Here is a 20,323-nt window from a genome sequence, read left to right on the forward strand (position 1 = left end):
TGAGTATGTACTAGCGCACCTAACGCCATCTAGTATTGAGTAGGGGATTTATGTTGCCTGTGTTCCCTCGGTAAGTTTTGCTGGTTTGTCGCTAGATGACACTACGTGTCCGTATACCATGTACCGTACTTTTTTGAGTATCATAGGCCATTTTAATTTCACCGCCCCTATGTACGAACTCTGCTACCATCTTAGGACGCCATAGGACGCTGCCGTCCATAGGCCATGGCATATACTGCCTACACATAAATCCAGGTCTGTACATACCAATAAGTCCCCACTGTATCGCCAGCCCTGGCAAGTTATCCCTGCGGCGACACTCCACAGAACCCTCCATGGCGGTGTTAGCATAGGGAACGTGCAAGAACTATAGGCAGCACATGACACGTAAACAACTGCATAAATTCCGGAAATGTCTACGCTGCTGCATAGCACTTTCTTTCTATGTTAAAGTATAGGTGACAGCAACACCAGTTTGCACCATCGTTGCGCACGTTCCCCATACCAGGGGTTCCCAAACTTATTTAGTCTACTGCCCACTTTGCGAACAAATCATTTTTAGCGCCCCCATTGGTTCAACTTAAAATGCATCCAGATGAAATAAATCATCCCCAAGCCTCTGCAGTCTACACAACGCCCCCATTTTATTCTGGGTTCCACACCGCCCTCCTTTAGACTTTCAGCGCCCACAAGGGGCGTCATCACCCACTTTGGGAAAGGCTGCCCTATATCTTTCAAGGTCATACCAATAACTCCCCACTGTATCGCCAGCCCCGGCAGGTTGTCTCTGCGGCGCTGCTCAATAATTCTCTCCATGGCGGAGTTGGCGTAGGAGTAGTTTGTCTGGCCGTAGTTGCCGTGTCCGCACGTGATCGATGAGAATACCACGAAGAACTCCAAATGTGGTGCCAGCTCTCGTGACGCTACATCCAGGGTTGCCGTCACTGAAAACAGTTTTTTAACACGCTTTTATTATAGCTTGGGCTGTATGTAACGGAATCTTAGAGCACGATTTAATCTATCTCCAGCTGTAGTCTAATTATTTCAAAACATTTAATAAGTGCCAATGACAATGCAATACTTTGATAAAAAAAAAAAGATTTTTTTTATTTATTTTTTTAAACTTGATTATTAATGCTATGCAATAGCTTTACCACGGCAGTTCCCGAGTGCCACACGTATTTTTTACAAACATTTAGCTATCGCATTTCTATCGTCTGTAGAAATGCAACAGCAATATGACTTTAATAAAATAGACTAATAACTACTTTATCTTAACTTACCGTTAATTTTCGGTCGGCATACCATATCGAAAGTCTCCGGGTTTTGGTTCTCGAAAGCGCGGTCTTTCAACACCATAGCGAGATTAAATATGGCGCCTATTGGAGCTATCTCAGATACCTCTTGGAGGAGACTTCGAGCTGCATCTTCGGTGGTGCAGTCACGAGTGTCTATGATCACTTGTGCGCCTCTCGAGCGGAGCCTATGGACATGATTGTAAGTTAGTGTCAATAAATTTTTTAATCTAGCTGTAAGTTTTCCTAAATAAATAAAAACAAGCTATTTGACCGAGCTTCGCTCGGTATTCGATACAGCACGAATAAAATGACATTTTCTAAAAATGATTCCTAGCTAGATCGATTTATCGCCCCCGAAACCCCCTATATACAAAATTTCATGAAAATCGTTGGAGCCGATTCCGAGATTCCAATTATAAATATATCTTAATATATATATTTCTTGTGTGCGTGTGTATGTGACTGAACTCCTCCTAAACGACTGGACCAATTTTGATGAAATTTTTTGTGTGTGTTCGTGGAGATTCGAGAATGGTTTAGATTTACAGTTTGGTCTACTGGAAAATGTTTTTTCAATTAATTTCTTATTTATAAGGAGTTGTTGATTTTGGAATGTTTTACATTAGATCCGGCGGACGGCGCTATCATCGCATTCAATATTATTCTATTTCAATTTTAGTTTGTCCTGACAGATGGTGCTACGATTAATTTGAAAAAAAATTTGTTATTCAATTCATGTGCTGATTAAAATATTAAATAAATAACACATAGGCTACAATTTTAACCGACTTTCAAAATGGGGGAGGTGTTATGTTCGTTTTCTTATATTCAACGATTACTCCGCCGTTTGTTAACCGATTTTCAAAATTTTTCTTTTGGTATATAGGCTATCATCTCAATTTGGTATTATATTCAGAAAAGTGGTGATCTGATGAAGGATCCATAAGTAATCGAGGGAACTCCTCAAAACTTATAGGGAAACATATGGTGACTTCGGTTTCGTGAGAAGTATTCTAAGCATATGCTACCAACAAGTAAGATTTTGCACCGAGATATACCTGGTATACCGTGGTTCGGAAGGTGCTGAGAGAATTCCTGATTCTTTATAGATACAAGTTTGGGAGTTTCGGCGTTGTTTTAAGAATAGAAAGCATATGCTACTATGCAAATTACATTCTTCATCATCATCATCATCATCATCACTACCATATTATACCATTTCATAGTCTTTTAGATCGAGACTCGAGTTTTTCAAGCGATAATTAAAAAAAATCTATATCTACCTAATATTATAAACCTGAAGAGTATGTTTGCTTGAACGCGTCAATCTCAGAAACTACAGGTCCGATTTAAAAACTTATCTCAGTGTTAGATAGATCATTTATCGAGTAAGACTCATCATTTATCGAGAAGGTTATATTATATTATTACTCTAAGACTAATACGACAGAAGAAACTCAGGAAAATGTGGGAAAAACGGGGGAAATATTTTTTATGGGAAAATGTAGCTACGGATTCTGTAAAATTTCTAATTTACGCGGGCGAAGCCGCGCGGGACATCTAGTATATATATATATATATATATATATATATATATATATATATATATATATATATATATATATATATATATATATATATATATATATATATATATATATATATACAAGAATTGCTCGTTTAAAGATATAAGATAAAATAAAAATATTAAAATTGCGACAAGGATATCTATATATATAAAACTCAAAGGTGACTGACTGACTGACATGGTGATCTATCAACTCAACGCATAGCCAAAACCACTAGACGGATCGGGCTGAAATTTTGCAAGCAGGTAGATGTTATGACGTAGGCATCCGCTAAGAAAGGATTTTGATAAATTCCAACCCCAAGGGGTTAAAACAGGGGATGAAAGTTTGTAAATAGTTTCAAATGCCGAATTAATTGAGGACCTATGACAAAAAACCGAAAATTGCTCTTTCCCCTTAGGCGTAGGTGATGACAAACTGAACGTGTAACCTACGTCTTAAATTTTTGGCAAGCTAATATATCTTAACTGCGCCATACCTCTGTATACTCCACGTCTGGTATGTAGTGCGGTGGGCGCGGCGGGATTGCAGTAGGAGGTACCGCGCGCCGCACGACACCAGCCAGTGAGCAAGCTCCAAGCCGAAACCGCCACACCCACCTGTAAGGTTGAATTGTTAAGATGAACACTCCCTCCCTAAAGGTGCTCCCACACAGCAGTTATATTATAACGTTAGATAACATGTGTTGTCTAACTTTTTTTTTTAACAAATTATAACAAAAGACATATTGTAGCGTATGATACACGCTATTATAAAATATTATCTATTACACAATGTTTTATAACATTATATAACTGCTGTGTGGGAGCACCTTAAAGCTTTAGGTCCAAAATAATGGTTTGCCGAAGTCACGCGATGATTCCTGTATAGGCTACCGGCGCCTAATCGGCAAACATCGCTTGTCAAATGACAGAATAATGATCAAAAACATCAGTCTTGAACTAAAGGACTATAAAAGTACAAATAATAAGGTCATAATGTGAGGATGCATATTTTAATGGTAGTGATGATGATGATAAAATATATGTGATCTGCATAGTAGCAAAATGCTTCAACTCCCAAGCGGCCACATGCGGCCGCGATAACAATAGATAAGCTATTGTGTCTGGTTTTGAGTCCGAAGTTCTGTTCAGTAGGTACCTTCGGAAGTATACAACTGGGTAAACTGTGGTTTTTGGTAGCTGAAAAAAAGGTAGTAAAGCTAAGGTAGATGAAAATGCATCACGAAAAACCTAAAATATCCACAGCCGAACATATAACCTCCACCTTTGGAAGTCGGTTAAGAAGTCGAATATTTGAGATTATAATTATTTCTTTTTAAAATTTGTTTATCGGCACTGGAACCTAGCGTTTTACGCATTTTCACCGGTTCCCATTTTGAGCGCCGGCGCGGCGCCGGCAGCCGTTGTTGTATATCCCGGTTGCCGGCATGCAGTATACTTAAAGCCGGTTGCCATTACTGATATTTTTGGGAGCCGGCGCCGGCAGCGGAGGCACTCCCATTTTAAAAAGATAAAACCGACTTGTTTGTTATTAAAAATTAAAATTTCTTAAGTTGAACAATACCAAGTACAACAAAAAAAAGAATTACCTACTTAAATCGGACTTGTCATTCCGGAGATATGCGAACATAAGCATAAAAAACATACCTACATACATACAGCATGACTGGTTAGACATGTATGATTCATTTATTTAAAGGGAAATTTGCTCAAAAATAGTACCTACCTAATTTTATTACATAATCATAATGATAATCGAGTACCGCTTACCGAGTACTCTCCTGAAGTATATTAAACATGTCTCACCAGTCATGCTGTATATTTACTTGCATATACTTTTGAAACTTGGCACGTTTGTTTAGACGCTGACATAGACTAACATATACAAAAACTGTGCAGTTTTGGAAATATCAACTAAGTATACTCATTTTTGTATTTTAAAATTAAAGGTTGTCTGGCAGAAACTGCTGCTAGCAGTAAGACCGCCTATTTGTACATATTTTTCCTTTATTGTGTTTTTTAAGTTTAAGTTTAGTTTTATTTGTACAAATAAAGTATTTTCTATTCTATTCTATAACATATTGGTCCTTTAGAAATTAGAATACCTATAATAACGTAGAACTTGTCAGGGTGTATGTGTGGTTGAGGCAGCGCTGGTATCTTCGTCGGGGGTCCATTTTCCTCGCGAACGCGTATCATCACTTTCCCGATATGTTTCCCGGCTGCCATGTGTCTAGAAAATTAGAAAGTTCTGACATCATTTATTTCATCATTTCAATGTAGACATGGCAGACGTATTTATTATACACTCTGTGTAAGCACCGTTATCCTTGAAACCATCAAATGAGCCCGTCAAAATGAACAACTTTTTCTATGAGAACAATGCTGGGAACTCAAAAAAATCCATCTTCATACCCATACAAATCACCGATCCGGGCATCCGTATGGGTATGACGACGTATTTTTTTGTTGTTGTTGTTGAACACGTCACGTGCTAGAGGCGTGACAACACCGCTGGCCTCGCCCCTCGTACACACCCAAATACTGTTTCTCTCTCAACGTTATAACATGGTTTAAACTTTACGCAGTCGTAACAAAGTTTAAAACAGAGAAAAAGTAGTTGTTGATGTTTTTGTTAAATTTGAGTTACCTAAAAGCCTGTTCAACTTGCTGGGTGTTGAACACTTCACGCGCTAGAGGCGTGACCACACCGCTGGCCACTCCCTCCCGTACGCACCGTACTACTGCGTGTCGCTCGACCGAACCGAATAGATCCTTCAGCATTATGCCATGGAAGGTGGTGTTATTCAGAAACATGGACATGCCCTGGAAAAAGAAACGTAAAAGTTTGAAAGGCAAATAAATACACAACATATTAAAAGTTGCACATTAATTGTGTTATAAAACATTATAAGAATTATTGAATACCGCTTCTTGCATTTCATGTAACAACAAAAATATGATTTTAGAACAGGTAGTCTATTTACAATGTATGACGCTATTTACAATATAATAAACCTCAAAACATGTCACTCTGTCACTCGCCTCGTATATAGTTTAGATTACGGTAATGATTGCAATAAAAATTACCAAATTCGTATCCTCAGTGATATCAAATCTCCCGATCTCGAGAAACCTGCCTGTGGGCGCGAGGCAGCGCACGGAGGCCATCAGCTGGTCGCCGGCGAGCGAGTTGAGCACGAGGTCGACGCCGCGGCCGAGCGTGCGGCGCCGCACCAGCTGCTCGAAGCTCGTGTCGCGCGAGTTGCCGATGTTATCCGGGCACAGGGCGGGGAAGCGCTCCAGCAGGAAGGCGCGCTTATCGGCTGTGCCCACCGTGGTGAAAACCGTGCAGCCGGCGTGCAGCGCGATGGCGATGGCGGCCTGCCCCACGCCGCCCGAGCCCGCGTGCACCAGCACCGACTCGCCGCGCCGCATGCGCCCGCGCACCACCAGCGCGTAGTACGCCGTGCCGTACGCCACCGGCACAGTCGCCGCCTCCTCCAGCGTCCTGCGACCGGTTCAGATGGTAGGGTAGCGTTGCTTTTTAGGGTTCTGTTAGGGTCCCGTTTTTAACCCAAAGGGTAAAAAACGGGACCCTATTACTGAGACTTCGATGTCTGTCCGTCTGTCTGTCCGTTTTTCTGTCCGTCTGCCTGTCTGTCTGTCTATCAGGCTATCTCTAGGCTGCATCACAAGAACCGCTTAGCTACTTTTGAAATTTTCACAAATTGTGTATTTCTGTTGCCGCTATAACAACAAAATATACTAAAAACAAAATAAAATCAATATTTAAGGGAGGCTCCCATACAACAAACGTGATTTTTTTGGCTTTTTTTGCTCGATATCAATAATGGCCTACCTGTTGCCATTATTGATATCGTCAGGGTACATGAAATTTTCACAAAGTCCTTAATAATATTAAAATAAAATAAAAATTTAAGGGGGGCTCCCATACAAAAACATTTTTTCCTAATTTTGCTCTATAACGGCACGGAACCCTTCGTGCGCGAGTCCGACTCGCACTTAACCGATTATATTATATTGACAGATGCTCAAAACATACCGTTGAAGAGGCCGTATAACCATTAAATAAACAGTTAATGGTATCAGGCGTTACTTTGCGGAAATCCATAGCTTAAAATTTAGTTTGTTATTATTTTTAGCAATATTCCGCGAAATAAACTTCCACCTTTAAGAAAATGAGTGCACGCATAAGCATGCGTACAGCACCTCCCTCCTCCCACACTGCCTATGCATACACTCGCATGCAAGAACCTGCAAACACCACCACCACACAAACAAAAATGTTGGCAAATCCGTGCAAGGCCCCTCACCGCCTTGCAGGTTTAAATTTAGTTTGTTATTATTTTTAGCAATATTCCGCGAAAACAACTTCCACCTTTAAGTAAATGAGTGAGTGTACGCATAGGCATGCGTACAGGTTTTGCGTCGAGGTTTTCAACCTTGCAGGTTGAAAACCTCGACGCGCGTTTCGCCCCATCCGGAGCATCCTCAGGATGTGGACTCTACGAACAACGTCCGTCAAGTCTTGGCTTGAAAATAATAAAAATAATAACAAACAATTTTTTGTTCATTAAATAAACCTTACTTTTTTACGTAAGTTACGTATTAAACAGCAGAAAAGTAAGTTGTCGTTTAATGGTGTATGTTTCGTTTAATAGCGTATATAATTACTAGGTACTTATTGAATTTAAGACATATTTTTAACTATTAAAAAATCTAAAATAATATTAGTTAACGGTGAATAGTTACCAATCGTTTGGAACTTCCCAAAAGAAATCGGTGTTAACTCTCAGGGTAGTCGCCAGTCCACGGCCGGGTATGATTCCCATCACTCGCTTTCCGTCTAACATAACTCCGCTGTATTCTAGTCCTATCTGACAATCCTAAATAAATATTTTAATTGTTAAGTAGTAAAAACTTTCACCGTTCTTAAATAGTAACTATTCAATATCGTTTTAATAGAAATAAAACAAGGAACCAAGAAGAGGCCCTTGTGGAACTCCTGTCAATAAAGTGCAACTCAGTCTTTTTCCATAAATCATTATAGCTATACACAAATATTACTGACCTATATAAATAGAACAACTGCGAATCTTTTGTTACATTACCTGATCATCGAGATTCATGTTGTCCGACGCTTCATAAAGTTTTCCGGTTGCAAGCATTATATCGTGGAAATTCAGAGACGCGTAACGCACGTAACATTTTTCAACACTTGGTATGTGCAAGTTGTTTTCCACCCATGTCAATGAAGAAAGATCTCCCGTAGTCAATATCTTTACGTGGGCAGAGTCTGTCTGTAAAATAAAAACATTTAGTACCCAGAAAACACCGCAATATTTTTATCCTTATAAAAAATCCAAATATTACCTGCACCGACTGCAATGAAATGTCACGAACAATAAAATGGTTATAAGATCCCCACGTTCCCTCTTGCAGAACATTAGTATACAAATCCTTCTCTATCTGATCAATATAAAATGAGGATTTTAGCGAGAACGGCTCTTTGGCATTTGGCAGGAAATAAATTCTTAAAGCACGTCCAATTGGTTCTGTTCTTAAGGCTTTACCAAAACCGATAAGACCATTCTTAGAGGATTTTGATATTGCGTATACTCGTCTATTGTTATTTGCTTTCTTTAATGCTTCACGTAATGGGTCTATCCAATCGTAGCTTTCATCTTTAACCTCAATTATGACACTATCAATATTAACTGTAGGTTTGCGACGCAATAATAACAGATCACTGTCTACTGTCTTTAGTTTCGATACTAAAATCAATTTGTATTTTTCAATTAAATTGCGAGTTACGTCAATTTCATATGTTCCGACTGGTTCTTGCAGCAGAATCATTCCCGAGTCTATTAGAGCAAAACTTAGCGATTTTAAATAGTTTTCAGCCATAGGCTGGGTAAGTATATTTTTAGACATTACAATTTGATATTCATTTGTGCATGGTAAATCTTTAGTTAAAATTACCTAAAAGAAATAAGAAACATTAAAATGCATAAAAAGTACAATATGAAAATAACATTAATATGTAATATAGAAACAGAGAAATCAACCAAATTCTCAAGGAAAGTGTTTAAATTATGTAGATTTTATAAAATAAGAAAATAAATTAAACAGTCAAGGCAAGAACTAATTACAAGTTTTCCATAATATTGTTTCTGAGCAAACTGATTTACCTTAAAGTTTTCGATATTCAACGAATTAACACCTTGATTTTGTTTAGTATCTACAGATACAGATACATCAAATCTGTGTCGAGTTAGATAGGGCAGAATTGAACTTAATTCTTGTAACATTAAATCAGAATCGCTTCCATACACAAATTCTATCATTTTCACATTTGCTGCATATTCCAAATTCTCAGTGATTGTTTGCAACATCATACTCAAAGCATCTTGTATCTTTAGTGTAGAATCCAAGTTGTTATTATCATAAGGATAAAAGTTATATTTTTCTATAACAGGAAGAAGTTGTGGTTTTGTGAGTCGGGGGATAACTCGAGTTTTCAATCCATGAAACTCAACTCCCGGGGAGGATATAGCATCAATTTCTTCACGAACAACAACAGGTAAGGTTTTACCGGCCGATAAAGAGTTCAAATGTGTTTTAGGATCTATAAAGGCATAACGCAAGCTCGTTAATACATGCAGCTGTTTCGTTTCAGTGCCGATAATTTTAAATTGAAGCATCGTATCTAAGAAAGCCACCCAGTTATTATTCCATTCAAGTATTCCAGACGAAGTTTTTATATCACATGATTTAATACCACAAAAGATGCCCGAGTAATAAAAGCCTCGGACTCGGAACTCCTTATAAATATCATCTGTATTTAAAGATATCGAACTTTCACTTGGCAACGAATTTGAAGACACTTTGTCCTCTAAACGTGATTTGGCTAAACGAACTTGTCCAGTAACAATCGCTCCCTCGCCCTCAGATACTTCGAAATCACCGGAGTTTTTTAGTATCGTTACCGTGAATTCCACCAGACCGCTAGTAGGCATCACAATCGGCCTTTTAAATTGAACGTTTTCAAATATTATGGGTGTTTCCTCTATGGTTGAATTGTGCAGTTTCGCCAAAGTTCTCCAAATTAGGACCTATAATGGTACAAATTCTTTGTTGATTCTAACTGCGAAGAATTTCAATTATTTTACCAGGTGTATATCATGATTATTAGGTTACTTACCAGGTATCCTGTACCGGGAAACAGCACGCGTCCATCTATATTGTGACCCGCAATAAACGAATCATCCGGTTTGGAAAGATCGTATGCGATAGTGTCGTCACTACGGCGCTCGTTCTTAAACTTGGGGACATCGTACTCCACCGAATGGTCCCAAAGTACTCGCGATGCTAGGCCAGGTGTACTTCGAGAGACCGGCCATGTGCGAGTCGGGTATAGCGACGTCAGTTGTGGCTGCGCCCCCGCTCCATATAGACGGCCCACCGCAGTCAGTAGCTGTTCGAGGCTATCGGATGCATCATCGCGTAACAGAGTTAAATGTAGTGCATTTGGCTTCTGCCGTTTGATTATGTTTTGCAACAAGGCGACAGGTGCTATCTCGACGAGGAGAGCGTTGTCTGGCACCGCTCGCATCGCCTCCTCGAACCGCACTGGCGATAATAAGTTATTCACGAAGTATGCCGCATCACATACGTCTAAAAACAAATGTCACTTTAATGCACCCAGTGTCATTCTTACTCCTGAGTCCTAATCAGGGCCGGATTCATATTTTTTATGAGTATAGGCCACTATAATTTTGCAGCCCCTATGTACGAACTCTGCCACCATTCTAGGACGCTGCCGCCCTCCTAGGACGCCATAGGACGATGCCGCCCATAGGCCATGGCCTATGCTGCCTATACATAAATCCAATATCCAGAGCTGGTCCTAATACAAATTACAAATCTAATGACACCTATTAATAATTTATTACTTCAGCTCTGAACTAATTCCTCTTTCTGGCGTAGTCAGGTTAAAAAATAATACCTACATAGATTTTTTACAATCAGTTAAGACGAACAATGCAAACAATACAGAACATAAATACGGCATAAAGTCAGCCTTTGTTACATAAAAAAATAATAAACAATCTACATACCACTTCCCGACTGTTTGTGCGTTGACGTTGACACCCACTTCTGAGACCTCGGTTTAGGCTGGGGTATGACATTCTTTATTCGTTCCAGCAGTAGCGGGGCTGCTGACGATATGTATTTGCTGTGGTATGCCACACCATCGGTATCGAAGTGCTTAGCCAGAATATTCTCAGATGACAGTTCTTCCACAAATTTTTGGACGGACTCTCGGGGACCGGATATCTGATGTTAATAACATTTTTGGATGAATTCCAATCAAGAGTAATAAATGTTTGTGTGGATGTGAAACAAGAAGATTTTTGTGAAATGTTATGGTTGTGGTTTAGACTTAAGAGTTAAGACTCACACGAACTAGTCCCAGTAAAATGTATCGTTCTCGCGAAATATATTTAAGGTTGACATCAATAAAATGCAACTTACAGTGACATTATCTTTGGAGTTGTGGCAAGCGATTTGGACATCTGGCGGGCAGCGTTTATTGCAATCGTCCCATGTTAGGCCAACGACTGCCATCGCTCCTCCAGAAATCTTGGAGTCCTGAACACTTTTTATCCTCCAGTATGTGGCCAGTATAGCTTGTTTTGCGGCTAGTGCCCCATCACCATATGCACAGCCTAAAATTTTGTATAATTTAGCTAAGGCATTTTTTAATGAAATAAGGGGGCAAACGAGCAAACGGGTCACCTGATGGAAAGCAACTTCCGTCGCCCATGGACACTCGCAGCATCAGAAGAGCTGCAGGTGCGTTGCCGGCCTTTTAAGAGGGAATAGGGTAATAGGGGAGGGTAGGGAAGGGAAGGGAAAAGGGGCGGGTAGGGGATTGGGCCTCCGGTAAACTCACTCACTCGGCGATACACAGCGCAAGCGCTGTTTCACGCCGGTTTTCTGGGAGAACGTGGTATTTCTCCGGTCGAGCCGGCCCATTCGCGCCGAAGCATGGCTCTCCCACGTGTAAACGTTTTAAAAATTAATTACACGTGTAAACGTGTAGTTAGTTTTTAATTTTTATCAAAATCTATAAATACTACTGGGTGCGAAACTACTGGCACAAATCCGATGAAAGGCGGTTATTAAATGAAAGAATAGTAGAAACACTTATGTTCATGAGATACTTGCCTATTTCTCCAAGGGAGTGCCCAATTATACCATGCGGATTGATTCCGATCGACCGTAGAAAATCAACAAGAGCAATTTGAACTGCTGTGATGGACAGAAACGATGTAAAGGCACTGGCTTCTGATTCTGGAGACTCCCTTAGTAAGTAATAAAGATCCACATCATACGGTTTTAATGCTTCTGCGCAAATGTCTAGAGTTTTGCTGAATACTGGTACCCGAAATAGTTTTCTGTACGACCCGGACCAATGTTGTTTGAATCCAGAGAAAACAAACCAGACCGGTCTGCTCTCATTGTCTAGTTCCTGTGAGAAACAAAATAATAAATAGATGTTAGTCGGACTATCGCCATCAGCTTGCAGTGAGCCATTAGAGTGTATTTTAAGATGGCTTTCTTGAATTCGATCATTTAGTTTGTCATTGGTTAATTGGAATTTTACAGTAATGACACTGCAAAAATATTACTGACCCATTCAGCTCACAGCGAGTTGCAGCCTGGCTGAACAATACGCCCGTCGGAGATGTCCTTTGCGACTAGTAACCTGGGGAAGGTTATTAGTCGCAAAGGACATTTCTATCTATACATATTATAAAACAAAGTCGCTGTTTTTTCCCTCATGTCCCTTTGTTCCCTAATCTTTAAAACTACGCAACAGATTTTGATGATTCTTTCAGTGTTAGATAGCCCATTTATCGAGGAAGGCTATAGGCTATATTTTATCACGCTAAGACTAATAGGAGCGAAGAAATAGAGGAAAATGTGGAAAAAACGGGGAAAATTATTTGAAAGGGCTAACTTGAACGCGCTAATCTCAGGAACTACTGGTCCGATTTGAAAAAATTTTTCAGTGTTAGATAGCCTATTTATTAAGGATGGCTATAGGCTATATTTTATCACGCTAAGACTAATAGGAGAATGTGGAAAAAAAGGGGGAAATTATTTGAAAGGGCTTATCTCGCGAACTACTGGAGCAATTTTTATGTTATTTGGCACAGATAAGAAGTAGACCACGTGAACGATCATAGGCTATCGATTTTAATAATTTTTTCAGTGGCTATATATTTTATACCCGTGCGACGCCGGGGCGGGTCGCTAGTAGAAGATAAAAGCTTCTTACTGATATTTGTTCGTTAGCTGCGTCTGTAAGAAGTCGATATCCGCGATGCGTGTGTTTTGGAATATTTTTGGAGTGTACGGCATCTAGCAACGCATGTAGATCGGCGTCCTTTGGATGCTCAGCTGCTAGGTTCAAGAGTGATTTAACAGCATCCTCTGTTCTTCCAGAAGCTACTATCAATCGAGGTATCTCATAGTCCGTTGGCACACTACGATTTCCAACACCCCCTTCTATTATAACATGCGCGTTAGCTCCACCATACCCAAAGGAATTGACGCTAACGAGTCCACCTGTCCATTCTGTATTTTTATCTACAACCTAAAAAAGTTAAATATAAAATTATATAACAATAATTTTGAAATATTTTAAAGTTTGTACCATAGATTACATACCTTTATCCGACCGTCGTGCAGAGAAGTAATTTCCGGATTTGGCGCCACGTAGTGTAAATTCGCGGGAATAACATTGCGTTCCATAGCTAGAAGTACTTTTATAATGGAGCAAAGACCGGCAGCCACCTCTGCATGTCCCATGTTGGATTTCAACGAACCAATAAGCAGCGGGCTCGATCTATTCTTGCAAATGACTTCCGTTATTGAGGTCACCTCCTCAAAATCTCCTGCCTAAAAAATTACATCAACAACTTAAACTGTAAACACGTTCAATCAATCAGTACTTTTTATTTTTTATGAAATAATGGGGGCAAACGAGCAAACGGGTCACCTGATGGAAAGCAACTTCCGTCGCCCATGGACACTCGCAGTATCAGAAGAGCTGCAGGTGCGTTGCCGGCCTTTTAAGAGGGATTAGGGTAATAGGAGAGGGTAGGGAAGGGAAGGGAATAGGGGAGGGTAGGGAAGGGACGGGAATAGGGGAGGGTAGGGAAGGGAATAGGGTAGAGGATTCAGCCTCCGGTAAACTCACTCACTCGGCGAAACACAGCGCAAGCGCTGTTTCACGCCGGTTTTCTGTGAGAACGTGGTATTTCTCCGGTAGTACCAAATATAAGTATAAAAATATTTTGTTTCAATAAATAATATTGAGTCATTTCATTTACTTTTGTTCCTGACCCGTGAGCTTCAACGAAGGCGACGTCCTCGGATTTTAGCTGTGCATCCTTATACGCACTCTTTATAAGTTGCCGCTGCATCTCTCCGGAGGGATAGGTAATTCCTTGGGTCTTATATCCATCTGTGTTTACACTCACACCACGCACAGTAGCGTAGACCCGGCGGGCGCTACTTCGTTTTTGGATCAAAATGGAGACCACAGCTTCGCTCTTCACGAATCCTGAGGCGCTTTCGTCGAAGGCGGCACATTTTCCGCTCGGCGATAGCAAACCTAGTCGGTCGAAGCAAATGGAGCCGTGGGGTCGGAGGTATAAGTTTGCCCCCGCGATCACAGCCGCATCGCATTCTCCAGACCGTATCGCTCGCACCGCTTGAGCCAGCGCCACCATAGTACTCGAGCAGCCAGTATTTATGGTCATGGAGGGCCCCCTGAAGTCGAAACTGTAGGATATTCTGTTGGAAAACATCGCGCGACAGCAGCCCGTTTGGGTGTAACCGACTATTTTCTCCAAATCCTGATTCCATAGTTCCTCGCTATCGGAGAAACTGGCTCCGACGAAGACTCCCGTCCTCGAACCCCTCAACTCTTCCGGGTTTATTCCGGCGTCGACGAGCGTTTCGTGAGTGACTTCCAGCAATTTCCGTATCTGGGCGTCCATTCGATTCGCTTGCTGAGGAGGCACAGAGAAAAAAGCGGCATCAAAGTTGCATAAGTTCTTCAGTTTTCCCAATCTCCGCGGCAGCCCGTGGAGACCTGAAAATGAAGATAGGATGTAGATTTCTGTGTTAGATCTCCGCCAGCATTACAACTTCGTCATTTTACATACATATTTCATGATAACCACATCGATGTGGTGCGTCGCCAGACCTGTTGTTTTGTCGAACGGAATAACGAAGAGATGATAAAGGGGGGTGAATATGTGTTATTAGAATCTTGTGTCGAGTTGACGTGCGTCGCTACAGTGTGTTACATCCTGTATAGATATAGTAACAAAACTAAGTGAATTTTAGGGTGTGTATGAATTATAAAGACTTCGCTGTGAAAGTAGCAGTGCAGAAAGAGTAAGTATTTTTTTCACCTTTCTATGGGAAAATGCATGACGCTGGGGCGCTTGCCCATACAAATCACAAAAAAAATTGGTCTTTCAGCGCTGCTACTTTCACATTGTACTCTCTACAAGGAACGCGTACACACCCTAAAGCATTATCACTTACTTTTGTTACATGTTGTATAAACTAAGGAATCGATCACGATTCACGATCAACGCTGTCACTTACCGCCTGGCCATCGCTCATCATCTTCTGTGACCAAGTCGATGCCATCGTACAGTTTCCGAGCGAACTCCTCCACGCTGTCCGACTGCGGCAGGCGGCCCGACATACCCGATATCACCAAGTCCTCCATCATGAACTGAAGGGTGAATTAGCTGAAAATACACGTCTTTTAGTATACTTAAGAGGAGTCCACGCCGCCGTTTCTCCATACAAACGCTGTCCCCTGTTTCCTCCCTGGATAATGCCGGTAGAGTTATGATTTATTTCCTGAATATCTATGGCCACTATTAGCATGTCCCTATGTTTTCTTCTTTTTCATAATTTAATTATTAAAAAAGATAAGAACGTCCAAAAACCCAAAAAAATGGCCAGATTTTCCTCTGTGTTCAAACACCCAGAAAACAAAACTGGCTAGAATATACAAAAAAAAAAAAAAAACATAGGAACACAGCTCAAGCCTTGCTTTAATTCTTAATGAAAAAATGACTTAAATCGGTTAAGTTTTGGAGAAGGAATCAGCCGACAACGAATCGAAGATTTTCTGTTCTTTTATTAGAACTTTTGTCGTGTTGTTTCTATCGCGCTCTGCGGTGGGAGACTTTAGATTGGTTAGACAGCAATACATTTTCAAATACCTATTTTCAATTTCTCTCGCCCCTGGTGTATCCTCTTTGATTGTGACCCACGGGCCACTAAGGCCAAAAGGAGTTTGTGGCCCGTATAAAAAAAGGTTAGGTGCAGTGGCTGGATAATAACTAAGTTTATCTCAGATTATAAGCCTACTGTTTTATAATCTGCGAGTTTCCCAGTTATAACACAATACAAACTTATATAGTACAGTAAATCGACCGCGTTCTTGAAATCAAACTCGTGCAACACAGATTAGTTTTATACGCGATATGCATAATAGACTAGGACGAGTCGGCGCATGAGTACCGAAAACTATTCCACCTCAATTTTTTAATGCGATCCTCTTCAAATTGCCCTCCTGATGATATAAATGCATGTTGCCATGGCGCAACCCGGTGGCGTATTTACAAAGGCTATACCATTTGAGTCACGAGCCAGACTCTAATAGATGAGCTTTTGTTTATGCATATTACTCGACAATACCTATTCTATCTCAGTAAAAAAATTGACTCAAATGGATTAGCTTTTTGCCTTAATATTTTCAAAGAAAATGCATGGACAAAACCTAGTACTGTATTATACATATTCACTCAAATAGATAAGCTTTTGTCGATATATTTTCAAACATTACATACTAACAAAACCTAGTCGAATAGAGGCTCACCGCCATATTTGTTTATCGTGCCATACTGTATGGCACGATCTGACTGTTACGGTTACCAACTACGTTTAAATTGTAAAAATACTAAGCTAATCGTAAATTTGATAAAAATGATGGCTAAGGTTCAGAAACCTACCCCAATTTTTTGGTGCTCACATGGGTTGAGAAAGGATGTTTTGGGTCACAAAAACCCCCCCACCTCCCATTTAGGAGAAATTTACATTTGAAATTTTCGTAATCTTGTTCGATAAGGTCATCTGTTTTCTGGTAATTATGTGTAACTTACTAGGGAGTGCCTCCGTACCTACGAACCGAAAGGAGGGTTCGGGGGGCTGTGCCCCCCGCCAAAACAAAAACAAACACAATCCAGAAAATCCAAAAGTTGGTTAGGTTAGGTTAGAACTTAGACCACAACACAGAGGGAGCCGAGCGAGCGCAGCGAGCGTGCTTCGGCAGCAGCCGGCGACCGTCACCAAATAAAAGGGGGGCTCGGGAGGCGCAGCCCCCCGCCAAAACTAAAACAAACACAATCCGGAAAGTCCAAAACTAGGTTAGGTTAGAACCGTGACTGTGCTGCGGCAGCACCAGTCACCGCCACAAATCACGCCTCAGAATCCCAAAAATTTCAAAGGTTAGTAGCTCCAAAACTGAGTTTCTCAGTGTGGATTTGGTACGGGGGGAGGTGTTTACCCCTCCTTCCCACTCCCTCCTCGCCTCCGCTCCCCATCAATCTTGGGGTAGTATGAAAATTGGTTTCAGCGTATGCAAAAGTGTGTCGATCATCGCGGCGAATATTTCGAAAAGCAATAAAACCATATTAAATGATATATGTTTGTTTCTTTTTTTAATTCCGGATACATAAGTAGCAGCCCTCATACCTAGCGGAATAGAGAAACAAAGACCTGAACAAGAGAGATGTCACTATCAGTAACACTGCGTGGTAAAAAGAGACGTATGATACATGACAGCAGCACTCTTTTTTTGACGTCCAGTCGGCACGTGCCGCACGTTGACAATTTAATCTCATAGAAATCATGTTCAATCATGCTTGTGTAAGTGTATACCTACGTAGTACGTTAAGAACCTAGGGCCCTTTCTGAGCCCTAGTTGCACTTACATAATTACAATATTAACGTTTCTTAAGTTTTTCGGGTGTTGTCGCGTCGTATTTGCCGACCGTGAAAGACATAAGCAATAAAGCAACATTAACTAATTACCTAAATTCTCCTAACAATATCCTGCATCGCGCTATCGAAGTTTCGGAGAAACGGCAAGACAAAGGTATACAACCTCTGAAATGACGTCAACTTCGGCCTGACAGAGCATGCTTTCTCTCTCGGTCGGAAGATAGACATTACAGTTTATTCTAATTATATTTTAAATATTTACTCACCTAAAGTTGACGGGATCTGTGTTGCTTCTTAGACTGTCGAGTCTCAACTCAACGCAGATGCTGCATAAAAATAACAACTATAATAATATTATATACTATTCATTACATATTATGTATCTCTTAATTAATAAGTAATTTGAATACATTTATGAATCAAAAAAATATGTATAAATCATTTTTAACTTACCATTATCTATACTAATATTATAAATGCGAAAGTATCTCTGTCTGTCTGTCTGTCTCGCTTTCACGCCAAAACTACTGAACCAATTGTAATGAAATTTTGTACACAGATAGTCTAAAGCCTGAGAAAGGACATAGGCTACTTTTTTACTGGAAAAGGGGGTTGTAAGGGGGTGAAAATGCGTAAATTTGGTCAAATTAAGTTAGTTCCAAAAACTCAAAATAGATGGCGCCAAAAGTCCCCTAGATCGCGCTATTGCTTGCTCATGCGTATTTCTTTAAGAGGTGGTACCATGTTTAGCTTGAATTTTTGATTCTTTCGATTGTTATACATGTTCTATACTAATATTATAAATGCGAAAGTATCTCTGTCTGTCTGTCTGTCTCGCTTTCACGCCAAAACTACTGAACCGATTGTAATGAAATTTTGTACACAGATAGTCTAAAGCCTGAGAAAGGACATAGGCTACTTCTTTACTGGAAAAGGGGGTTGTAAGGGAGTGAAAATGCGTAAATTTGGTCAAATTAAGTTAGTTCCAAAAACTCAAAATAGATGGCGCCAAAAGTCCCCTAGATTGCGCTATTGCTTGCTCATGCGTATTTCTATAAGAGGTGGTACCATGTTAAGCTTGAATTTTTGATTCTTTCGATTGTTATACATGTTCTATACTAATATTATAAATGCGAAAGTATCTCTGTCTGTCTGTCTGTCTCGCTTTCACGCCAAAACTACTGAACCGATTGTAATGAAATTTTGTACACAGATAGTCTAAAGCCTGAGAAAGGACATAGGCTACTTTTTAACTGGAAAAGGGTAAGGGGGTGTAAATGCGTAAATTTGGTCAAATTAAGTTAGTTCCAAAAACTGGAACAGATGGCGCCAAGAGTCGCCTAGATCGCGCTATCGCTTGCTCATATGTATTTTTATAAGAGGTGGTACCATGTTGAGTTAATATTTCGATTCTTTCGATTGTTATACATGTTATTAAATAACTCACGTACCAACATAGAAATCAGAAACAACAGTCTACCAATAATAAATACTAAATAGTTTATGGCCTATGGGTATTGGCTATTGGGCAAAGCTAAAGTTGTGTAATGCATTATGCAGCTAAGTTGTGTGACGCTAAATAAGCTTTAAAAGGTATAAAAAAGTTTAATTAAAAAAAACATATTATGTGCACACTACACGGCTGTTTTGGGTATTTTGATTTAAGGGGTACCAGGGTTTTAAAAAGCTTTTGACACCAATTTTATTGACACCGCGCGCTATAAACTGAAGTCCACGCGGACGAAGTCGCGGGCAACAGCTAGTGAGTAATAATAATCAGCCATAATGTGAGATATCTAGAAACAATTAGGTAAATATGTTTATTAGCATTAAATAAAACAATAAGAAGCTTTAAAAATTAACCCTTAGTATAATTTTAAGGTAAGTTCTATGAATGAACACACATTAGCTTAATCAGTTATTTAGGATTTAAAAGAAGAAATTTACATGTTGTCTTTTTTAATTTGAAAAACATCAATTAAAATATACATTATAATGAATAACCTCGTAAAAATGACATATTTCAAGTTAAACATAAAAAATTTATATACGAGCGTAGGTTGCTGTATGGGTTTTCTCGTAATATAAAATTTAATAATTAACAAACCTAAAATAGATCCTTGTAGTACAGTGTAAGTCTCTTTTGGTTTGGCCTCTACATAGTACATTATCTTATATCTTTAAACGAGCAATTCTTGTATATACATAATTGGAATCTCAGAATCGGCTCCAACGATTTTCATGAAATTTAGTATATAGGGGGTTTCGGGGGCGATAAATCGATCTAGCTAGGAAT

At 39.9% G+C, this 20,323-nt stretch overlaps 2 protein-coding genes across 2 annotated transcripts in view; both read right to left on the reverse strand.

The window, feature by feature from the left end:
- Nucleotides 1–11,611, reverse strand: part of LOC121739109 (fatty acid synthase-like) — a 28,970-nt gene extending 17,359 nt beyond the window's left edge. Inside the window, exons 1-13 of the mRNA XM_042131436.1 lie at nucleotides 11,452–11,611; nucleotides 11,034–11,253; nucleotides 10,118–10,590; nucleotides 9,105–10,028; nucleotides 8,287–8,895; nucleotides 8,025–8,213; nucleotides 7,666–7,799; nucleotides 5,980–6,400; nucleotides 5,540–5,715; nucleotides 4,995–5,122; nucleotides 3,366–3,486; nucleotides 1,284–1,483; nucleotides 747–944 (exon numbers count right to left, since the gene is read on the reverse strand). Coding sequence (XP_041987370.1) covers nucleotides 747–944; nucleotides 1,284–1,483; nucleotides 3,366–3,486; nucleotides 4,995–5,122; nucleotides 5,540–5,715; nucleotides 5,980–6,400; nucleotides 7,666–7,799; nucleotides 8,025–8,213; nucleotides 8,287–8,895; nucleotides 9,105–10,028; nucleotides 10,118–10,590; nucleotides 11,034–11,253; nucleotides 11,452–11,544 — 3,886 coding nt within the window. The 5' untranslated portion in view covers nucleotides 11,545–11,611. The remainder of the gene's footprint in view (nucleotides 1–746; nucleotides 945–1,283; nucleotides 1,484–3,365; nucleotides 3,487–4,994; nucleotides 5,123–5,539; nucleotides 5,716–5,979; nucleotides 6,401–7,665; nucleotides 7,800–8,024; nucleotides 8,214–8,286; nucleotides 8,896–9,104; nucleotides 10,029–10,117; nucleotides 10,591–11,033; nucleotides 11,254–11,451) is intronic.
- A 1,013-nt stretch (nucleotides 11,612–12,624) lies between these two features.
- On the reverse strand, nucleotides 12,625–15,739 carry LOC121739473 (fatty acid synthase-like). The gene is made up of 5 exons (XM_042131958.1): nucleotides 15,613–15,739; nucleotides 14,322–15,088; nucleotides 13,657–13,887; nucleotides 13,265–13,347; nucleotides 12,625–12,688 (listed from the first exon to the last, which is right to left on the reverse strand). The coding sequence occupies exons 1-5, from the start codon at nucleotides 15,737–15,739 to the stop codon at nucleotides 12,625–12,627; spliced, it is 1,272 nt and encodes a 423-aa protein (XP_041987892.1).
- Nucleotides 15,740–20,323: the final 4,584 nt, after the last annotated feature.

This window comes from Aricia agestis, chromosome Z (genome assembly GCF_905147365.1).
Source record: "Aricia agestis chromosome Z, ilAriAges1.1, whole genome shotgun sequence".
NCBI lineage: Eukaryota > Metazoa > Arthropoda > Insecta > Lepidoptera > Lycaenidae > Aricia > Aricia agestis.

Coding starts and splice junctions, on each gene's coding strand:
- LOC121739473 (XM_042131958.1), bottom strand. CDS start 15,739: ATGGAGGACTTGGTGATATCGGGTATGTCGGGCCGCCTGCCGCAGTCG. Junction 13,888..14,321: donor CTCACGGGTCAGGAACAAAA/GTAAATGAAATG, acceptor GTAATTTTTTAG/GCAGGAGATTTTGAGGAGGT. Junction 13,348..13,656: donor TGCACGACGGTCGGATAAAG/GTATGTAATCTA, acceptor ATGCGTTGCTAG/ATGCCGTACACTCCAAAAAT.